General features: G+C 41.0%; 2 protein-coding genes across 2 annotated transcripts; one reads left to right on the top strand and one right to left on the bottom strand.

The window, feature by feature from the left end:
- The first annotated feature begins 270 nt into the window (after positions 1-270).
- On the top strand, positions 271-11,213 carry gnsa (glucosamine (N-acetyl)-6-sulfatase a). The gene is made up of 14 exons (XM_084573698.1): positions 271-629; positions 1,990-2,049; positions 2,164-2,370; positions 3,422-3,487; positions 4,747-4,845; positions 5,160-5,327; positions 5,420-5,502; positions 5,593-5,711; positions 6,080-6,183; positions 6,444-6,545; positions 7,743-7,853; positions 7,947-8,057; positions 8,252-8,412; positions 8,701-11,213. Exons 1-14 carry the CDS (start codon positions 468-470, stop codon positions 8,774-8,776), a joined length of 1,629 nt encoding a protein of 542 aa, XP_084429824.1. The 5' UTR covers positions 271-467; the 3' UTR covers positions 8,777-11,213.
- Positions 11,214-12,091: 878 nt separating this feature from the next.
- On the bottom strand, positions 12,092-18,798 carry LOC311508326 (adipocyte plasma membrane-associated protein). The gene is made up of 9 exons (XM_084573035.1): positions 18,758-18,798; positions 17,065-17,154; positions 16,818-16,939; positions 16,551-16,652; positions 15,242-15,394; positions 15,035-15,150; positions 13,568-13,728; positions 13,305-13,500; positions 12,092-12,740 (listed from the first exon to the last, which is right to left on the bottom strand). Coding segments are annotated over exons 1-9 (1,152 nt in total). The 5' UTR covers positions 18,760-18,798; the 3' UTR covers positions 12,092-12,530.
- Between the last annotated feature and the right edge of the window lie 1,155 nt (positions 18,799-19,953).

Raw genomic sequence — 19,953 nt, 5'->3', positions numbered from 1 at the left:
TTTCTTTTATCTGCGGTTCTTAAGAGTGTTTTTTATGTGCAACTAAGCTACTGTGACCAAGCAATTTCCCTTGTGGATGAATAAAGTTTATGTTTACTCATCCAAAACATGGCAAAAACGTTTTTATTTTCCTTTTAAAAGACTATAAACATTAAAATAATATACAGCCACTGAATAAATAATATATAAAGCATACAGTTAGTGAATTAAAGCTTAAAATAACACGCAATGCTACCTGTTAGTCACGCTGGAGGCTTTGCGTCTTCCAATCAGGTGACTCAGGCTTCCGTAGCCGAGCGGCACGTGACCATCAAACACGGAAGTGTTGTCTCAAAAAGAACAGGGCCGATCCTGTTCGTTGTTTTTCCTTCAGAGGGGACGAGGTAACATCATTTCACGCTGTCGTTAGTCACACAGCGGCGGCGCAGACTGACAGCTTCTGTAGTTTATACTTGAATTAAGAAAAAATGGGCTCAAATCGGACTTGTCGCCCGACGTTATTTAATTGTCTGCTGATCTGCGTCACTTTGTGGAGCAACCTGGGCACCGGGGTGTTTGCCAAATCACACCGGAGACCAAACATTGTTTTGATCCTCGCCGACGACTTGGACATCGCTATCGGGGGTCTGGTGAGCGAATTTGATCGTTTTACACGCCGCATTTCATGTTGTTTTTGTGTTATCGGTGCATCCGAGACGTTGCTATTTGACTAATTTAGTGAAAAACAAGTGGTTATTTGGCGTAAACTTGACATTTAGTCCAGTCTGGTTAAGCTGACAGGTCACATTCCAGATTGGAGACATCATTTCGGGATGCCACAGAGTCAGCAGCCTTATCTCATCCTCCATGCTGAAAACCAATTCAGAAGTTCATTCAAATATTTAACAATTTAAAGGCCTTCTCCACATAAAGACAGGCTGGTAGCATGTTAAATTATCTTTATTTTTACTCTTTCCTGTGACTAAAAATGTACTGAAATTACAGTATATGCTTGCAAAAGACATCAAGGCATTTATAAATATGTAAAATACTAAAACGCATCATTATTTAATGTGAAAAAAATCAGGTTTTGGTAAGTGAAAATGTTAATTAGCAGATAGTGGCAGCTGTAATCACACTACTTTGTACAATATAGTCTTTTCTAATGTTGATAGCAGTGTGCAGTGTAAAACCTTTTAATTAAAATCTTCTGTTTCTCCTTTTTCTTCTTCCTTTCTTTGAGTTTCCTTAGGTTCTTTAATCTGATTACTTTAGGTCAAAGAATACAGTTGATGTCAGTTTTAATCCTCATAAACATTCCCCGTCCCAGCTCACTAGGATCACTTCTGCTTTTTTAGGAAGTGAAACGTCAGAATAATAGAAGAGACGAACACTTATTTCAGCTTTTCTTTCTTTACCACCGCGTCCCCGGTGCGCCACACGTTTACATACGTCTACTTAGTATTTGTTAGCCTTTCCTCGAAACAGTCTAACTCGTGTCAAATGTTTCTGGCAGCCTTCCACGAGCTCCTTACAATAAGTCTCCTTCATTCCTCCTGAACATAACCGGTGGAACCGAGTCAGATTTGGAGGCCAGAATGCCGGCGCATGCTTTTGCATTTACGCCCACAAATATTCCATTCGATTACTTGATTCATGCATAAAGTAGACGTCCTATTGAAGCACTAAGGTAACATGAAATCTGTGCAAAGATCATATAATGACTTTAGCCTAAGCGTATGTAAACTTCCAACTTCATCTTTGTTTTCTTAAAACTACGTTCGGCTTCAGTTAAAGTTTAAAAGAGGTGCGATAAATTAAGTCTATCTTAAATACTCTCGTTAGCGGAAGTGAATCATTACCGATTTCCTTCCAGAACGCTTCACAGCGTTGGCAAGCTTCGACTTGGAGGCAGTAAAACAAAAAACGAAACCTTCTGCACAATTTGGCTTCGCTTGGAGTGCATCAGAGGCCGACAAATTAATTTCATAAAACGTGTTTGTCTTTCAGAATCCGCTGATCAAGACGAAAAAGCTCATCGGTGATGCAGGGGTATCGTTCACAAACGCGGTAAGTCTGATTCTCACATCAGTCACTGTCAAAGATCGTTTACTGTCAGCGTTTTCTGTCTCCCTTGTGTCTTGCTTTGTCATTCTGCTGACTCCCCCCTCCCCTCCTCCTCAGTTTGTTGCCAGCCCGCTGTGCTGCCCCAGCCGGGCCAGCATCCTGACGGGGAAATACCCCCACAACCACCACGTCATCAACAACACCTTAGAGGGAAACTGCAGCAGCAAAGCCTGGCAGAAGAGCGAGGAGGCCACCACCTTCCCCGCTTTACTCAAGACCTTCGCCGGTTATCAGACCTTCTTCGCTGGCAAATATCTCAACCAGGTGAGAGAATATACATGAATGTAAGTCAGAAAAGAATAGTGAAGCAACTAATAATAATCAAGCTGCAGCTGCCGTCAACTCCATTAATGTTTGATATTTGTTTTTTAGAAGCATCAATGTGAGACAAAGACGCTCAAAATGGGTTTTGTTAAATGTTGATTATGAAAACGGTCTTAAGACTCGCCATCATAAGATTTTAATATCACGATAAAAGCATCCAGCTGCACTTGTGATTAACAGATGGTCAAACGGGGAAACGTTAAAAGGGTCACTTCACCCAGTTCACCAAACAAAAAGACACTTCTGTTTCCACAATTCTCGCTTTCACTCCTGTTAACTTTCTTTCCCTAAAATCCCTCAAAATGAATCTGTGACTGCACTCATTTCCAAATATCCAGCAGGTTGAAGCAATCGTCTTGTACCCTGTATCACAGTTTTGCCTAATTTACACCAATCAAATTCAGCTGGAGACGAAGAATTCAGAAGAGTTGTCCTTTTCTGTTTATTTTTTCTTTCTATGATGCAAGAATTGGTAAAAAACAAACGTCTGTCCTGCTGTTTACTCAGACTTCGGTCTTTGTGGTGTGTTCAAGTGCATCTTTTTTGGTCCAGACTCAGTCGAACCTTCGTAGCCGGTTGTTGTGTCCGTCCCTTTAAGATATCAGAAGGTGAAGCAGTTAAACAGTTTTTAATTTTCATTTAATGTTAACGGCTCAGTCAGCGCTCAGATCTCTTCCATCTCGTAGTGTTTATTCACGTTTTCCAGCGGTTGCCATCAAGAACAATATCGTATTAATGGCAGAAAATAAAGGTTGAGACATTCAGGATGTTTTTGCACATAAATTCACTCTCGCTGGTCCGAGGCAATGATGCCCAACTTACTTCCAGAAAGTGGAAAGATTACTTTAACTGAATTGGAAAATGAGTGCAGTGAGTCATGGAAACTAGAAGGCACAAAAAAAGCCAAGTCTAAACATTTAGCATAAAATAATGGACTAATTAGAGTACTGTGTGTATATATATGCGCCATTTAATTGTTTGTGTCTTCCAGTATGGACACTCTGAGGCTGGTGGAGTGGAGCACGTTCCTCCAGGCTGGAGCTACTGGGTCGGACTGGTGAGTTCATACTTCTAACCTTCCAGCCACGTTTACTTCTTCTTTCTGTCAGACATCAGTATCTGAACTGACCCATTTTGCAAGAGGCATTTTATTTTTGTCAATCCTCCAACTTGCTGATTATTTTAATAGATTTCTGTTGCACTCTCCGACTCCTGGACTCCACCGTATGTGCACTTGTTCACGCTTAAGGCGATATCTGACTATCTGTGGGAAGTTTATTATTTTTGCAACGGTGCGTCTATCTCATCCGTCAATGTGAAGCCATGTGACTGGAAACTCAGAAGGAGCCAGACGGATTGATTTTTTTTTCCAAAACGTCTCAGACTGGTTTACAGAAGTCATTTCACGGCGGTAACGGCTCGTTTATCTTCGCCGTCGCAGACTAAGCCAACACAGATTGGAGTCTCGTGATCTGAAAGTTTATCTAAAACAGAGAGAGGTCAAGGTCTCGGCTTGTACATTTCTGCGTCGCTTTATTTGGAAAAAAAACAAACAAAATAAACGGCTTCACTGATGTGAATCTGGCGGGTTTGAAATCTGTGTGAACCAGATGCTTTTCACGCAGAGAGAGAGGAGGTTCGTGCAGGTTCCTGCTTGTGCTGAAAAGCTATAATTAGAAGAAAGACACGGTGTTCTTGTCACAACTCTGGCAACAAGACTGAGATTGTCTTCGGAGGTCACACTGTACATACTGTACAGAAGCTTGTAGGAGCTTTTCTTATTTTCACTTTCTGTTATTCTAGTCACATTGGGACATTGGGAACATCCGTGTCATTCAGTAGTCAAAAATACTATTAATATAAGACGAGTTAGGCTGTCAACAAGGTGAAATTAAAGTCACCCACCACTCATTTCTCTTGGATGTTTGAGCTTCACGGCACAGAGTTTGTAAGAGAAAAGTAGCGACATAGTTATGAATGCAGCTTCAGTTCAATGAGGTGGAAGTTTAGCATATCTAGCAGTCAATAGAAATTAAATAGAACCTTGGAAGTATTCAAGAAAGTGAACTAGTGCGCTCCGAATGTTGAATTGCTCCTTTAAAGCTCCTGTTATCTGAGTTCATCTGGCTTCCAAGCTTGGCATATGTCGTGTGCATGTAATTACTCTCACTGCCAGAAGGGGGAGACAAACATTCTGCTCTGTACCTTTAAAAATATTTGCATTATTCAACAATGCTGTATTGGTATTTCTACGTGGAGGGGATTCATTTGAGAAATTGTTATTTTTTTTAATAAAGCTCTGGTTGTGTTTTCCAGGAGAAGAACTCTAAGTACTACAACTACACTCTGTCCGTGAATGGGAAGGCTCAGAAACATGGAGCGGACTACAGCAAAGATTACCTGACAGACGTACTGGTGAGGCATCGGACCATGACTGTACCTCTGTACATTTGACGTCATTCAACAACACCCTTGTTTTATTGATACAAGGCCCTTTAATTAGCCGAAGTAAATTTTTTGCAGTAAAATTGGACACGTGAATAATTAATCTTTGAGTGTTATTTTTAAAATTGTTCTCTTTCAGTCGACTGTTTTCTTTCAAAAGTCAAATATATTTAATTTGCAATAATATAAAACTGATTTCTCACAGTTTTACCAGACAAATTCATATACCACTCAACTAATCAAACCATTATAAGTGATCATATTAAAAGTTGTATTTTTTTCAGGCCAACATGTCTCTAGACTTCCTCCAGTATAAATCCAGCTTCGATCCGTTCTTCATGATGGTGTCCACGCCGGCGCCCCATTCCCCGTGGACGGCAGCTCCTCAGTACCAGGACCGCTTCAACACCACGAAGGCTCCCAGAGACCCCAACTTCAACGTCCACGGGAAGGTAGGAGCTTTAAAACATTGGTGTAAAACAACTGAAAAGCAAAAAAGAAAAACTGAATTCTTCAGGAAGTGTTTCCTTCCGTCTCTCCTCAGGACAAACACTGGTTGATCAGACAGGCTAAAACCCCCATGTCCAACTCTTCTGTTCAGTTTCTGGATGATGCCTTCAGGAAACGGTCAGTCTACTGAAATATCTCTCATATTTACTAGCCGCCCTCTTAGGTCATAGTATTGAATAAATTGCTGTTGCTCGTCCTGGCCTGCAGGTGGCGAACTTTACTCTCGGTGGACGACCTGGTGGAGAAAATAGTGAAGAGGTTGGAGGTCAGAGGCGAACTGGACAACACCTACATCTTCTTTACATCCGATAATGGCTACCACACAGGTAGGCATGTGCTGTTGCTTTAAGGGTTTCTTAAAATCTGAAATGTTTTACGTGTTTTTATGAAGATGAACTAGATCAATATCTGAACCAATAGTAATAAATAAAAAGTAAATTATTAGATGGTATTTTAGAGCTTGGCGTCTCCTGGATAAAGATTCAAAATGTTGATGACTCATTCTGCACTAGGGGGCATGTACCCTCCATATATGGGCGGAGCCTGCTCAGGCCAGCAGGCTTATCTTCTTGGGGGAGGGGCCAAATTGCACAACACTTGTTTTTTACGGGTTAATCTGTGTTTTTAAGTCACAAAATATAAAATTTTAAAAACTTTAGTGGAGATATATTTTTTCCCGCTCTTTTTCTTTCAGGTCAATTCTCCCTCCCGCTGGATAAAAGGCAGCTCTATGAGTTTGACATCAGAGTTCCTCTCATGGTCAGAGGACCCAATATCAAACCCAACCAGACCAGCAAGGTACAAACACACGGTCACTATTAAACCTTGAGCTTAAACTGTGTCTTTAATTACAGCCTAAGTCATATCCTACTGATTTTAAGTCTTTATTTTATTCTACCTTGAATAAAATACTTATCATGAGCCCATCAGTTTTCTCCCTCACCAACTATGGCTGATATGATACCATCTGTATCTGTATCTGTTGTTGTTCTGACTCATCTGTGTGTCCAGTACAGTCTTTGTTGAACTGAATTAAACCGAACGTGTCACGTTGGCAGGTGCTGGTGGCGAACGTCGACCTCGGTCCGACCATCCTGGACATCGCTGGCTACAACGTCAGCAAGACTCAGATGGACGGCATGTCCTTCCTGCCTATTATGGTGAGGTCGCTGAGCTAATGTGTTTCCTTTTGTTGTGTCTGATTAATGCAAAACTTAATGTCATCACTAAGGGCGGAGGGAGGCATGGTTGTTTTAACTTTAATAATGCCTTTGATTGGTTTTTAATTTGTATTTATCTGAGACAAACTTCACTTCTAGTTGTCTGAGCAACAGCTGATGGTCTCACTCAGACCGAAACATAAAGAACGACATTCAAACTTAAATAATATAAGAGTCTGAAACTACTCTACAACTAAATCTGCTGTTGAATACATTTAAAAGGTCCTACCTCTGGAAAAGGCTAGGAAGAGCTACTATTAGCTGGGAGGCTAGGAAGCTAGGAATCGCTACTGTTGGCAAGGAGGCTAGGAAGAGCTACTATTAGCTGGGAGACTAGGAAGCTATGAAGAGATACTGTTGGCTAGGAGGCTAGGAAGCGCTACTGTTAGCTAGGAATCGCTACTATTAGCTGGAAGGCTAGGAAGCTAGGAATTGCTACTGTTGGCTGGGAGACTAGGAAGCTATGAAGAGATACTGTTGGCTAGGAGGCTAGGAAGCGCTACTATTAGCTGGGAGACAAGGAATTGTTACTTTTAGCTAGGAGGCTAGGAAGCCAGGAATCGCTACTATTAGCTGGGAGGCTAGGAAGCTATGAAGAGCTACTATTAGCTAAGAGGCTAGGAAGCTAGGAATCACTACTATTAGCTGGGAGGCTAGGAAGCTAGAAAGAGCTACTATTGGCTAAGAACCTAGGAAGGGCTACTATTAGCTGGGAGGTTAGGAAGATAGAAAGCTATTCTTGGCAAGGAAACTAGGAATCGCTACTATTAGCTGGGAGGCTAAGAAGCTATGAGGAGATACTGGTGGCTAGGAAGAGCTACTATTAGCTAGGAGGCTAAGGAGAGCTGTAAACCATCGTATAGAGCTGCTTCCCCCTGAATTCTCCTGATCAGTTGGTCTGCAGTTTATTCATTTTACATGATGATGTTGCTGTGAAAATAATCGTGTATTTGAATGTGAATGGCCCAAACTCCTGCACACGGTTGACTGTCAGCTTGATGTGCCACCGCCTTAAAGTGCAAGTGTTGTGCATAACATTAGCCAAAATTGTTATTAGTGTTAGGATGTGATTAAATTAGAGCAGCAAGCAAGTTAAAGCTGAACGTCATCTGTACAAACCCACCCCTCTCTGTGCAGGAGGGAAAGATGAACAGCAGCAGCTGGAGGACAGACCTCCTGGTGGAGTACGAAGGAGAGGGGAGAAACGTGTCTGACCCCGCCTGCCCTCTGCTGGGGCCGGGAGTGTCGGTAAGAAAGGAGGAAATAAAATAGTAAAATCACCTCAGCTGAAACGATGAACTGTGCAGCTCAATAACTCTTCTTCTTCTTCTTCTTCTTTAGGAGTGCTTCCCAGACTGCGTGTGCGAGGACTCGTACAACAACACCTACGCCTGTGTGCGCACCGTTGCCCCCTCTGCCAACCTGCAGTACTGCGAGTTTGACGATAACGAGGTACAGGAAAAATTAATTTGCTTCTGTTGCATTATAGCTGGAAACAATTAACATAAATCCACAGTGTTTAGGCTATAAAACGTCTTTATGTCGTTACTGCCGCTCGGTGGTAGTGTCAGGAATTACACTGGGGTAAACAAATACGACTCTTTCCAGCTCGTTAACACCGTTTCATGGACGTGCTTCTCTTGCAGGTGTTCGTAGAAGTCTACAACGTCACGGCCGACCCCTTCCAGCTCACCAACATCGCAAAAACCATCGACCAGGAAGTCCTGGAGAAGATGAACCATCGGCTGATGATGCTGCAGTCCTGCTCCGGACAGTCGTGTCGAACACCTGGCGTGTACGATCCGAGGTCAGTTTCTTGCTGTAATAATCTAAAATCTGATCTAAAATGATCACAGGGCTCGTTGCTGTCTACTTGAAATGATAAGAGGCTGAAAGAAGTGAAGAAGTTTAAAGAAAAAAGCACAAACAAGCTGCTGAACTGTGCACCAGAGTCCATTCAAAAAAGTCTAAAAACAAGATTTGGTTTAACTTAAAGGTCTTTGAATTAAAGAGCACATTTCTTTCTTAATATCCAGTTTTTAAAGTAGAATTTTATCTATTTCTTTAAATATTATTGTTTTTCTTTTCCCCTTAGGTATAAATTTGACCCCCGACAGATGTTTACGAGCCACAGCTGGAGGCTCAGCAGACTCAGACAGAGGATGAAATGAGAGATAAAGGATGAGGAGGATGGATGGATGGATGGATGGATGGAGCAGACGGAGGAAGAAGGGCTGTATTGTGATTTGTACTCTCCTGCTGTTGTTGCCTTGTTCCCGGGGGCCTCCTGAGCCGCCTCAGGTGAGGTCACGTTCGTAAGCTGGGTCGCCACGGAGACGGGAGGTCCCTTCCCGCCGCCGATCGGCGAGTTTATCGATAGGTGTTAAAGAGAAAGCCACATTATTCAAGACTGACCTACACTAGCAAGCTATGAACTCACTTCCTGTTTCCTTAGATGCATTCGTTTCCACTTTGCACCAAACGTCCGCTCGGTCTCTCAGTCGGTCATATCAATTTAAATCTTTTTTTTTTTTTAATTTATGCGTCCAAGTATCCGGTTCACTCGTGGTGTGTTTAGGTGCTTCTCAGTAATTTGGAGTTTTTCAAATAAATCATTAAAAACCAAAAGACACATGTGTGCTTTGAGCTCAGGTGAAAGTTTATAATAAATAAATCCTTAATCCTTAATTTTTTTTCTTTTGTTGTTACGACAATAACAGGACAGTAAAAAATAAGGAAATTAAAAAAGAAAGGAAAGTGCGCCACCTACTGGAAAATCATCAGAAGACACATCTCACTCAGATTAGTGCCTTGTAACTGGATAGCGAGTTAAATAATAATAATTACTATAAACCAAGACCAGTCAGATAAACTCAAATAACAGGTTTGCTTTAAATTCTTAGGAAGTCTAAAGATGGCATGTTTAAAATGTTTTGAAAGGAAGGAAGTGATTTCTAAGATTTGTTGATTTTTCTTTTTCTTTTTTTTAGCTTTCATTACAAGTTTATGTGAGACGTACCTGTCAGTTTAAAGCTCAGATTAAATCAAATAGTTTACTAATATTAAAAGTCACGTTTGTAGCATTGTAATTGAAATTTAACAGACTAATGAAATGAGGATGCCAAAAGAAATCCTTGTTCCATCAACGGGGTTTCAGTCAGCTCAGTTTTTACATCAATCATGTTTGTCTTTATAATTAATAAATCTCTTTTTTTTAAGTTCGTGGGTTGGAGCTTTTTAAAGGCCAAATAAAATCTTTAATATGATCATGAGACATGAGGACTTTCTCCTTTTGAACTTTAAGGGAACTTAATTTCAATGCCACATGTCTGTTCTTCATCTTCGTTTCAGTGTTCCTCCTGTCACGGATGTATTTTAGATTAAATAAATAGGCCAAGGTTTTAGGATCATGACTGCTTTCTTGCCAAGAAAGAGAAGATTGATGCCACTCCTGTAAATCTGCATGCTAAACATGAAGCTAAAGCCAGTAGCCGATTATCTTAGCGTAAAGATGTGACAACGCACGCACCAGCACGTCTAAATTAAGCGGCATAATAGAAACTGCAGTTCCTCAAATGACCACTAGATGCTGACTCAAAAAGTGAGTCAATCTGCGTAGACCTCCATGTTTAAGCTTGTTTACAGCCTGGTCTCTACATCTAATGTCTCCATTCGTGACAACTGTCCAGCGCTGATTTAGGAGCAGAGTAGTTATGAATGTAACTTCGGTTCTATGAATTCAGCGTCTGTCATTTTTCCTCATCGCTGTAGAACCTAGGACGTGTTCAAGAAAGAAACTTTGTTGGAGTACGCTGGAAGAAGAGAGTTTAGGCTGTTGGCATACGTTGGCTTAACGCAGCCAGACTCAATTCTCAACCAATCAGAGCCATTTAGTTGTGAACTAATTAAGTTGGTCTTGCTTCGCTTAGATCTGCTAACAGATCAATCGAGGCTAACCGTTTCCATCTGCTTCCAGTCTTTATGCTAAGCTAAACATCCCCTGGTTGCAACTTTATGTTCAATAAACAGACATGAGTGGTTTCGATCTTTTCTTCTTAAGTGTCGGCAAGAAATTAGTGAGTTGGACCGCTCCTTTAAAGCTGCCTCGAGTCAGTACTTTGTGCTGATATTGAAATATCTGAAAAAATATCAGCTCTGTCCCTTCTGCTGTACATTTATCTTTTTCTTGTGCGTTTTTACTTTAACAGTTTTTTATTATGGATGAATTACCTGTTAATCAGTTACAGCAAAGATTTTCTATGTTCTGTTGCTACTGTTGTTGTTCTTGGATAATAATAACAATAATAACTTGGTCATGCAGCTCTTTCTTCCTCTGTATTGAACCTGTTCTGAACTGGACTGGAGTAAAAGTTTAGAGACCACAGGACTGAACGTAACTCACACAGATGTGACTATTTATCCACGTAAAAGTCGATCACTTTGTTTCAATTCACTGATGCACTTTCCAATCTGTCAGAACTGTTTCGTTTTGGCACCCTTAGTTTTATTTTTCTGAGTGGTTTTTGACGATGTACGATGTATTTTTGGCTTGTGTTTTTGTCCAAATAAAGAGATTCTCAAGAGATCACGCAGAAGAGACTCCATCGGTTAATTAAAGCTGTCGTTTTACTTCCAGCCTTGTAGTTTAAAAAAGTAAAGACAAGATGTCAAGCTGACTTTAAATAAAAAAGAAACTAGCTTCAAAAAAGCCAGAAAGTCTACAGCCAAGGTAACACATAGGAAATACCACTTCATACCAGCAGGTGGCAGTAGTCTGTATTCATTATTCATCAGGGGAAACGGGAACAGAAACAATTAGCTGGGAGGCTAGGAAGCTAGGAAGACCCACTATTAGCTAAGAGGCCATAAAGAGCCACTATTAGCTGGGGGGCTAGAAAGAGCTACTACGAGATCTGAGGCTAGGAAGAGCTCCTCTTAGCTAAGAGGCTAGGGAGAGCTAGTACAAGGTCTGAGGCTAGGAAGAGGTACCAATAACAGAGGCTTGGAAGCTAGGGAGAGCTACTATTAACTGTGAGGCAATGAAGAGACACTATTAGCTGGGAGGCTATGAAAAGCAAGATCAAGATCTGAGGCAAAGAAGAGCTACTATTAGTTAAGAGGCAAGGATGAGCTACCAGTAACTGGGAGGCTTGGAAGCCATGAAGAGCCACCATTAGCTGGGACCCTAGGTAGCTTGAAGGAGCTACTATTAGCTCTGAGGCTAGCAAGCTAGAAGGAGCTATTATTAGCTGGGAGGCTAGGAGGCTAGGAGGTTAGGAGGCTAGGAAGTGTGAAACGCTCTGTTTTGATTATTTATACAGTAATCTAGCGCATCGTCACATAAAAAAAAAAAAGGAGGTTTTAATGATAGAGCTGGAAATAAAGATCGTTTAAGTCCGAACAGTAACAGTTTTTGGTCTGTTAACTCAGTTTCAGCTTTAGTTGCATCATAAAATGAGTCTCAGAGCAACTTAATTATAACATAAAATATTTATTTTACAGTCTAAAATTCCAACAGTACAAGTTACCAGTTTTCAGTTTTAAGTTGAGATTTCCAGTGTTAATGTAAAAACCTTTTAGTGAGATGTTTTATTCCAGTTTGTTCCTCAGACGTCCAGTCGAGTGAAGGTTTGTTTCTGCTTCATCTTCATCTTCATCTCAACGTCTCAGAGTTCAGTTCAGATTAATCATCTTCCTTTCTATTACTAAACTGAGCTCTATTTTTTTAGATATACAACTTGTTTCCACAGGAAGTCCATATGTCCTAAAATGTCTTTTAACGATCATATTTACTCTGAGGACACTTTAGCTGAAGCCACAAAGAGCAGAATCCTGGTGGCTTCATGTGTCGGGTTAAAACAAAAGTTAAAACCGCTAAAAAAATATTTAAAAACAGGCCTACGTTGAGTCTGCGTTTGTCCATCATCAGCTCTCCTGGCCCTCCAGGACGGGGAGGAACGGCAGGTCAGTGCTGCCCAGGTAAGTCCTCCCTCGGTGCTGGAAGACGTCGCTGACGGCCCGCGTCAGGCGGCCGTCGGGGTCGTGAAGAGTTCCCACGATGTCGCCGTCCAGTCCCAGCTCCAGGACCAGAGCGTAGCGGGGCAGCAGCAGGTTGTAGAAGCTCAGAGGAACCACCTGGAAACATGGGTTCAGAATTAGCATTAGCCTTAGTGCTAACGGTTAAACTGGTCAGTACAACACCGCTGTTCAGGGACTTAGCTAATGTCGCTAAATAAAGCAAAACAATCAATTTAAAAACTTGACTTTCAGCGTTGCTACTAGTTTAATGTTTAATGTCGTTTAGCTTTGCAATTTTAGCGCTTAATGTAGTTTAGCTTAGTGTTTTGTTTAATGTAGCTTAGCATAGTTCAGTCTGGCTTCTAGTTTAGTCTTTAATTTAGCTTAGCTTAAACAAATTTAGCTCTTAATTTAGTTTAGCTTAGTTTTTTGTTTAATGTAGCTTAGTATAATTTAGTGTAGCTTCTAATTTAGCTTTTAATTTAGCTTAGCTTTAACAAGTTTATCTCTTAATGTAGTTTAGCTTAGTTTTTAGTTTAATATAGCTTAGCATAATTCAGTTTGGCTTCTAGTTTAGCTTTTAATTTAGCTTAGCTTCAACACATTTAGCTCTTAACCTCTCATTATTCACTGAACGATCAATCAATCAATCAATCATCAATAAATAAAACATTCACTGACCTTGGCCAGGAAGCGTTTGACCGCCGGGTACGGGGCAATCATATCCAGGAAGGGGGGCATGAACTTCCGGAAGCGAGGCGTCGTTATGCCGACCAGGAACGTTCCATGGTCGCTAAGGCGGATGTTGTCGGGGTAACCGATCATGTTGTCCAAGACCACCTCCTTGGTGCCAGCCTTCGGGCCTTTCAGCCAATATCTGAGAGCAGACACAGATCAGTTAATCCTCTGAAGACTTAAAAACATGACTCCATGTGAGAGTTTACCTCAGTATGCGTCCGATGCTGGTCTCAGCGAGCAGCAGGAAGCTTTCGTCGGGCGACAGGACGATGCCGTTGGGCATGTAGAGAGAGTCCAGCAGCACCGTCACACTTCCTGTCCGAGGATCGTAGGAGAGAAGACGACCGAGGCTGTTCAGCTCGATCACCTGAAACATCAGAGCTGATCACTTTCATTCATCACAGTTATAAACTAAAACTCTGCCTAATTTAGCTAGGTTAGCTTAGCTTAGTTGGGTTTAACTTCATGGTTTAATTTGTCTAAGCATAGTTTAGCTACAAGTTTATGTTTTAATGTAGTTCGTTTAAGCTTTGCTTTTACATTATTTTTTAGATTTAACTTTTAGTTTATCTTCTTATGTGTTTAAGTTAAGGTTTTGTTTGTTTTTTAGTTAAATTTAGCCTAGCTTAGCATAGTTTAGCTTCTAGTTTAGCCTTTATTACAGCTTAGCTTGGCTTTGTTTGTCATTTTCAGTTTAATTTAGCTTACACAGTTTAGTTTAGAAACTAGTTTGTTTTTCGTTTAACTTAGCTTAGCATAGTTTAGCTACTAGTTTAGCCTTTATTGCAGTTTGGCTTGAGGCTTTGTCGTTTTTAGGTTAACTTAGCTTAGCATAGTTTAGCTACTAGTTTGTTTTTAGTTTAACTTTGCTTAGCATATTTTATGCTCCTAGTTTAGCCTTTATTGCAGTTTAGCTTAGCTTTGTTTGTCGTCATAGTTTAGAAACTAGTTTGTTTTTGTTTAACTTAGCATAGTTTAGCTACTAGATTAACCTTTATTACAGCTTAGCTTGGCTTTGTTTGTCATTTTCAGTTTAATTTAGCTTACACAGTTTAGTTTAGAAACTAGTTTGTTTATAGTTTAACTTAGCTTAGCATAGTTTAAGCTACTAGTTTAGCCTTTATTGCAGTTTAGCTCAGTTTATTTATTTATTGTGTATTCATGACCTTCAGAGCAACGATCCTAAATTTTTATGACTTCCTTTTCTCTCTCAGTGGTCACCATTTGAACAAAACTTCACTCAGGTCGGTCACAGCGACATCATCTGAACACATTCACGCTCATTTGTTTTGTTTAAGGAAGGAGAGAATGTTCAGACGTTCACATCACATCTGACCATCAGTTTCCCTGAATTTTCATATTTTAATGACTTCCTGGTGTTTAAATCACTGTGAGTTCAGACAGATTTTTTTTTTTTAATCCTGGCGTCTCACCAGCGCTGCTGGATGGACTTCCTCTTGTTCAGGGGAGCGGAGGCCGGATGGACGGCCACAAAAACCGAGCCAGAGTGTCCTCTTGTGTGTTTTGGAGAGCTTTGGTTACCAAGCAACACTGACATAACCCAAATGCCACCTGCCTCCTTCAGCTTCTCTCTCTCCTGAATATCTACTAGATATAGAGGACTGGTTTGTAGAAGAGTCACATTTAAAATAACAAAAAAATCCTGTTCTCACCTCCAGTTTGACGTGTCTGCGTCCCCAGCGACTGGAAGAGTCAGTGAAATAAATGATCCCTGTTTCTGACGAGATTTCCAAACCGTTTAGAAAAGCAAAGGGAACGCCGTCAGCGCCTGAAGACAGAGACACAGAGGATCAGAGGGTTTAAGACAGGAAATAAGTATTTGTTGTCAAGTGTCATTTAACAGGACAGACACGCTGAACCTTCAGAGCTGGACAGCAGTAAGGTCTTCTCGCCGGTCGTGGGGTCGACGCTGTGAAGACCGAAGTACGAGTCTGTGACGATCAGCTGACCGTGGCGATCCAGACGAACGCCGTGAGGACGACCGCACACGGGTTCATAGTCTGTACTGCTGCCTGCAGACACACAACACAACAACAGTTATCTACAATGATGAAATAAGGAGGAGGAGGAGGAGGAGGAGAAGGAGGAGAAGTAGGAGAAATAGAAAGAGGAGGAGGAAGAGAAGCAGAAGAAAAGGAAGAGAAGTAATAGAAAAAGCAGGGGAGGAGGAGAAGAAGAACAAGGAGAGAGAAGAAAAAGGAGGAGAAATAAAAGAAGTAAAGGGAGGTGAAATATAAGGAGGAGGAAGAAGAGAAGGAAGAGTAGGAGGCGGAGGATGTGAAAAAGGAAAAGAAGGAAGAGAAGTAATAGAAACAGTAGGGGTAGGAGGAGGAGAAGAAGGAGAAGGAAGAGATGAAAAGGGGAGAAAAAAGGAGAAGTAAAAGGAGGAGGAGGAAGAAAAGAAGAAAAAGAAGGAAGAGAAGTAATATAAAAAACGGGAAGGAGGAGGAGAATAAGATGAAAAGGAAGGAGAAGGAGAGACAAAAAGGAGGAGGAAAAGAAGGAGGAGGATAAAGGGGAGAATGAGAAAGTAGAGTTGTAAAAGAAGGAGAAGCAGGAGGAAGAGAAGTAAAAGAACGGGAGGAGGGGACGAAAAAGGAGGAGGAGAAGAAGAAGGAGAAGTAAAGGAAGAAAAAGGAGGAGGAGAAGAAGAAGGAGAAGGAAAGGAAGAAAAAGGAGGAGAAGAAGAAGAAGGAGAAGGAAAGGAAGAAAAAGGAGGAGAAATAAAGGGAGGAGGAGGAAGAGAAGAAGAAAAAGAAGGAAGCGAAGTAATAGAAAAAGCGGGAGAGGAGGAGAAGAAGAAGGAGAAGTAAAGGAAGAAAAAGGAGGAGGAGAAGAAGAAGGAGAAGGAAAGGAAGAAAAAGGAGGAGAAATAAAAGGAGGAGGAGGAAGAGAAGAAGAAAAAAAGAAGGAGAAGGATGAGAAGAAAAATGAGAAGTAAAAGGAGGAGGAAAGGAAGGAGGAGGAAGAGGAGATTAATTCCCCTCTAACTTTATCTCCAACCCCTTAGAAGAAGAAGAGGAAGATGAACCAAGACTGATTCCAGCTCGGTTCATCAGCCTCCATGTTTCAAGGTAAACACGCTCAGAATGAACCAGAGACATGTTCTAGTGTTTAAACGGTTCTTAGTGGAACCTCAGACCAAGAACCAGGAACTAAACCACCAACCACATTCTGCTAGATCCTGTCCCATGTGTGTGATGAGGGTGAGGCTGTCGTCAGGACCGATCCTCCACAGCTTCCCGTCTACAGTCCCCGTGTACACGTTACCTGAAACACACAATAAACACAGATCACAGATTTTATATATTTAATTTATTTATTAGAAAAAACAATAAACAAAAGCAACAACGGCTGAATAAAACCACAAATCAGAAACGTCTGTTTGGTTTTTAGAGCTGAATGTAAACGAGGAGACACGTCCCACTCACTCACCGTTCCCGTCGGCAGTGAAGGATTCTGGTCCTTGTAGTTTCCCAGCAAACAGCCTACGGCCCCTCTGCAGGAGGGTGTTGACAGCTAGCGGCCCCTCGAGGACCGGAGGAGGCCCCTTCAGTCTGAAAACAGAAGACATCGTGCCAAACGTTTAATTAAATTCATGAGCTGAAGGTGGCGCCAAAAAGCCGATAGAATATAGATTAGATTAAAGTTCATGGTAAAGAAATAAAAGCTCTTCACTCACACATGTGGTTTGGGGTCGATGGGAGATGGCAGCAGGTAAAGTCCGACGGTCACGGCCAGCAGAGCCACCAGCAGAGATCTCCTCCCCAACCTGAGCCAGAGACGAAGGACGCATGAGGACAAACTGATGAAACCTGCACCTGAACGCACCATGAAGGCAAAACCCAACAGCTAGCTAGCGGAAGAGGCGAGAGGAAATAGCTCCTCCCACCAGCAGGTGGCAGTAGTCAACATTCAAATGGGTGAAACAGGAAGAGCTGCTTTGAGCTGGGAGGCAACTGTCAATCATCGTGATGTCACATCCTGTTTTTATAGCATTAAATAACTCAAATCAGAAAAAAAAATTAAGTTTGCCCCAAGTCCCATCAGTTAATACGAAGGGGGAGGGGCTTATATAACCTATGCTCCACATGATTTGGCTTCACTTTTGAGGAGTTGTCATGGCGTCCACTTTTCCTACAGCCTAAGCTCCTGTGGGTACATTGAACTTTTTGTTTGCTTTCGTAACTTCCCGTTTCCCTTCTGGCACTCTGGTTGGCCGAGCTTGAACATCCAATCAGAGTGATCCAACTTCGGCTGAACCTCAATTTTTCATGCAAGACAGAAGTGCCTCTAAACCACTGGGTTGCGTTCTCCCCCCGGTCCCGCCGCCAGCGAGCCCACACATGTGTGCGTTGCGTCACACATGTTAAGGTGACCTTTGCATAAGAAGCCCCAGGCTGCACGAAGCTGCTCCCATTTCCTGGATGGAAACTGGATCCTCATTTCCTCCCGTAAGAATCAAGCACAGGTGAAATTGATCATCTGCGTTCAGACGTGACATTTTAACATCTGAGTGGAAGAAAATGTGATTGTTGTGACAGCTCTGCTGGAAAGTGACACCCCGGAGGAAGTTGTGCAACAGTTTAAAGGGCAAAGTTGAAGCCAATTGAATTAAATAGATGTTTTAACTGATTAAATGAAAAGAAATGAATCTAAACTCCTTCTACGTTGTTGCCTTTTGTTTTCTCTGTGTCTTGTTTGCCAATCGAGTTGCAAAACTGCTGTCATCAGCTCTGTTTGGTGTTGTAATTCACATCTGGAGCCGGGGGGTTCAAGAGGTTAACTGCTGCCGATAAGAGAAGAAGACGTAACCTACAGAATGCATCCAGTAATGGTTCCCCCAGGGGCCCTCAAACGCAGCACATGAAAATAATTCATGCATCAGCAGAGGAGTCATAATCAAAAACACTGTTTTGGCACCTTGCACAAAGTCTAAGCCAAACTCAGTTCAAAATATGTATACCTTTTTTTCCTTCTTGGGGCTTGCATTAGATTTTAAATTATTTAAATATAGTAAGGCAAAAATGAAACAAAAAAAGTGAATTATCTTGTCTAAATGTTGTGTTTAGGTGACATTTAAACTTTAAAAAACTTTGAAAACATTTAAGAAATTGCTCCTTTATGTGTTTTATTGAAGCCGAAAATTAGACAGAGTCACAGTGAGTCGAAAAGCTGCATCGAATTGATTTTCACCCCGTGGTTGTTTTTATTTTAAACGAAGTACCTTTAAATTGAGAGATTTTTAAACGGAGTTTGGCGTAAAGAGGGGAATTTTCACAATTTCCCGCTTCAACCAACGTTTAAAAAACACCACAGACGATGTGGAGGGTTTAGTTTTGAGTTGTTTAAATAAATTAAGGTGTCAAACTTACATGGCGGACTTATGGGAGCGCGTCTCGTCCTCCTGCTGGATCACACGGATCTGAATCTGTGTCCGCGGGAGAAGGAGCTGCACGTAAAACCAGCCCGAGTCGGAACAGGCACATCCGGCGTGGACCGTCAAAATAAAAGTAGTTTGTGAATAGACGAGACATTTAAGCGCATAAATCATTTTTAAGTTAATTTAAATTAAATTAGTAACCTTTATTATTAAGTAGACATATGTCAAATTGTTTTATTTATACATTATTTAAACAATACCTATATATTTATTGTTTTACATTATTTTATTTGTTAAATTATTTGAGTATAATTGCTTTAAATTTCAAATATTACTGTTTTACTTTTACTTTCTAATCTTCTAGACATTAAAAAAGCACTGTGACCTGAAGGAAAGCCACTACAATTATAATCGATCTTTGTTTTCTACTTTTATTTTTTTAAATGAAATTAACCAACTGGGGCTTATGTAAAATAAAGAAATATTTATAAAAATAAATCATTAAAAACTAAACGTCTTCAAAAAAACATACGTAACTGTGGTTTTACTGTGAAAGCGGGTTTAGCTGCTGTTTGTGTGTCATTTCCGGTTCCGTCCTGCAGCTTCACAGCTTCACAGAGTTTCAGTGTTTGTCTGAGGCAGAAAAAAAAAGAAGGAGGGGGGAATCCCCTCTTGTGTCTCGGAGGTTATTCGAGTTGGGGGTCAAACAGGGGACAAGAGGAGGAGCTGCTTCTAAATACAAAACACTTCACAGAAGCATAAAGCCTGTCTGGACAGCAATGAAAACACAATTAATTACTCTGACAGCTGTTTATTTTAATTAAATACCTGGCGTCCATTAGCTTTGATTAACTTAGCTTAGCTTAGCTTAGCATAAGGACTGAAAACAGAGGGAAACAACAACTACCCTCACAGGATAAGTATTGCAAAATGTTAATTAGCGAGCTTTAAACAGAAACAGTACAGCTTTTTCCTATGTTTTCAGTCTTTATGCTAAGCTAAGCTAACGTAGTCTTACAATCTTTGTAAATAAAGTTGTTATTTGTGCTTGAAAACCAGAAAAAAGGTGATTATTCTGATATTTTAAAAGAGAAACAATCCATTTTTCACTTCACTAACTGGCTTTCGTTATCCGATTTGTAGCTGTAGAGAGTAAAAGCATTTATTTTTCTTTATGGTTTGTCTTAT

The sequence above is a fragment of the Chelon labrosus genome, assembly GCF_963514085.1.
Source record: "Chelon labrosus genome assembly, chromosome: 23".
Lineage (NCBI taxonomy): Eukaryota > Metazoa > Chordata > Actinopteri > Mugiliformes > Mugilidae > Chelon > Chelon labrosus.
Note: the sequence above shows the minus strand (reverse complement) of the source record. Positions and strands in the feature narration are given on the sequence as shown.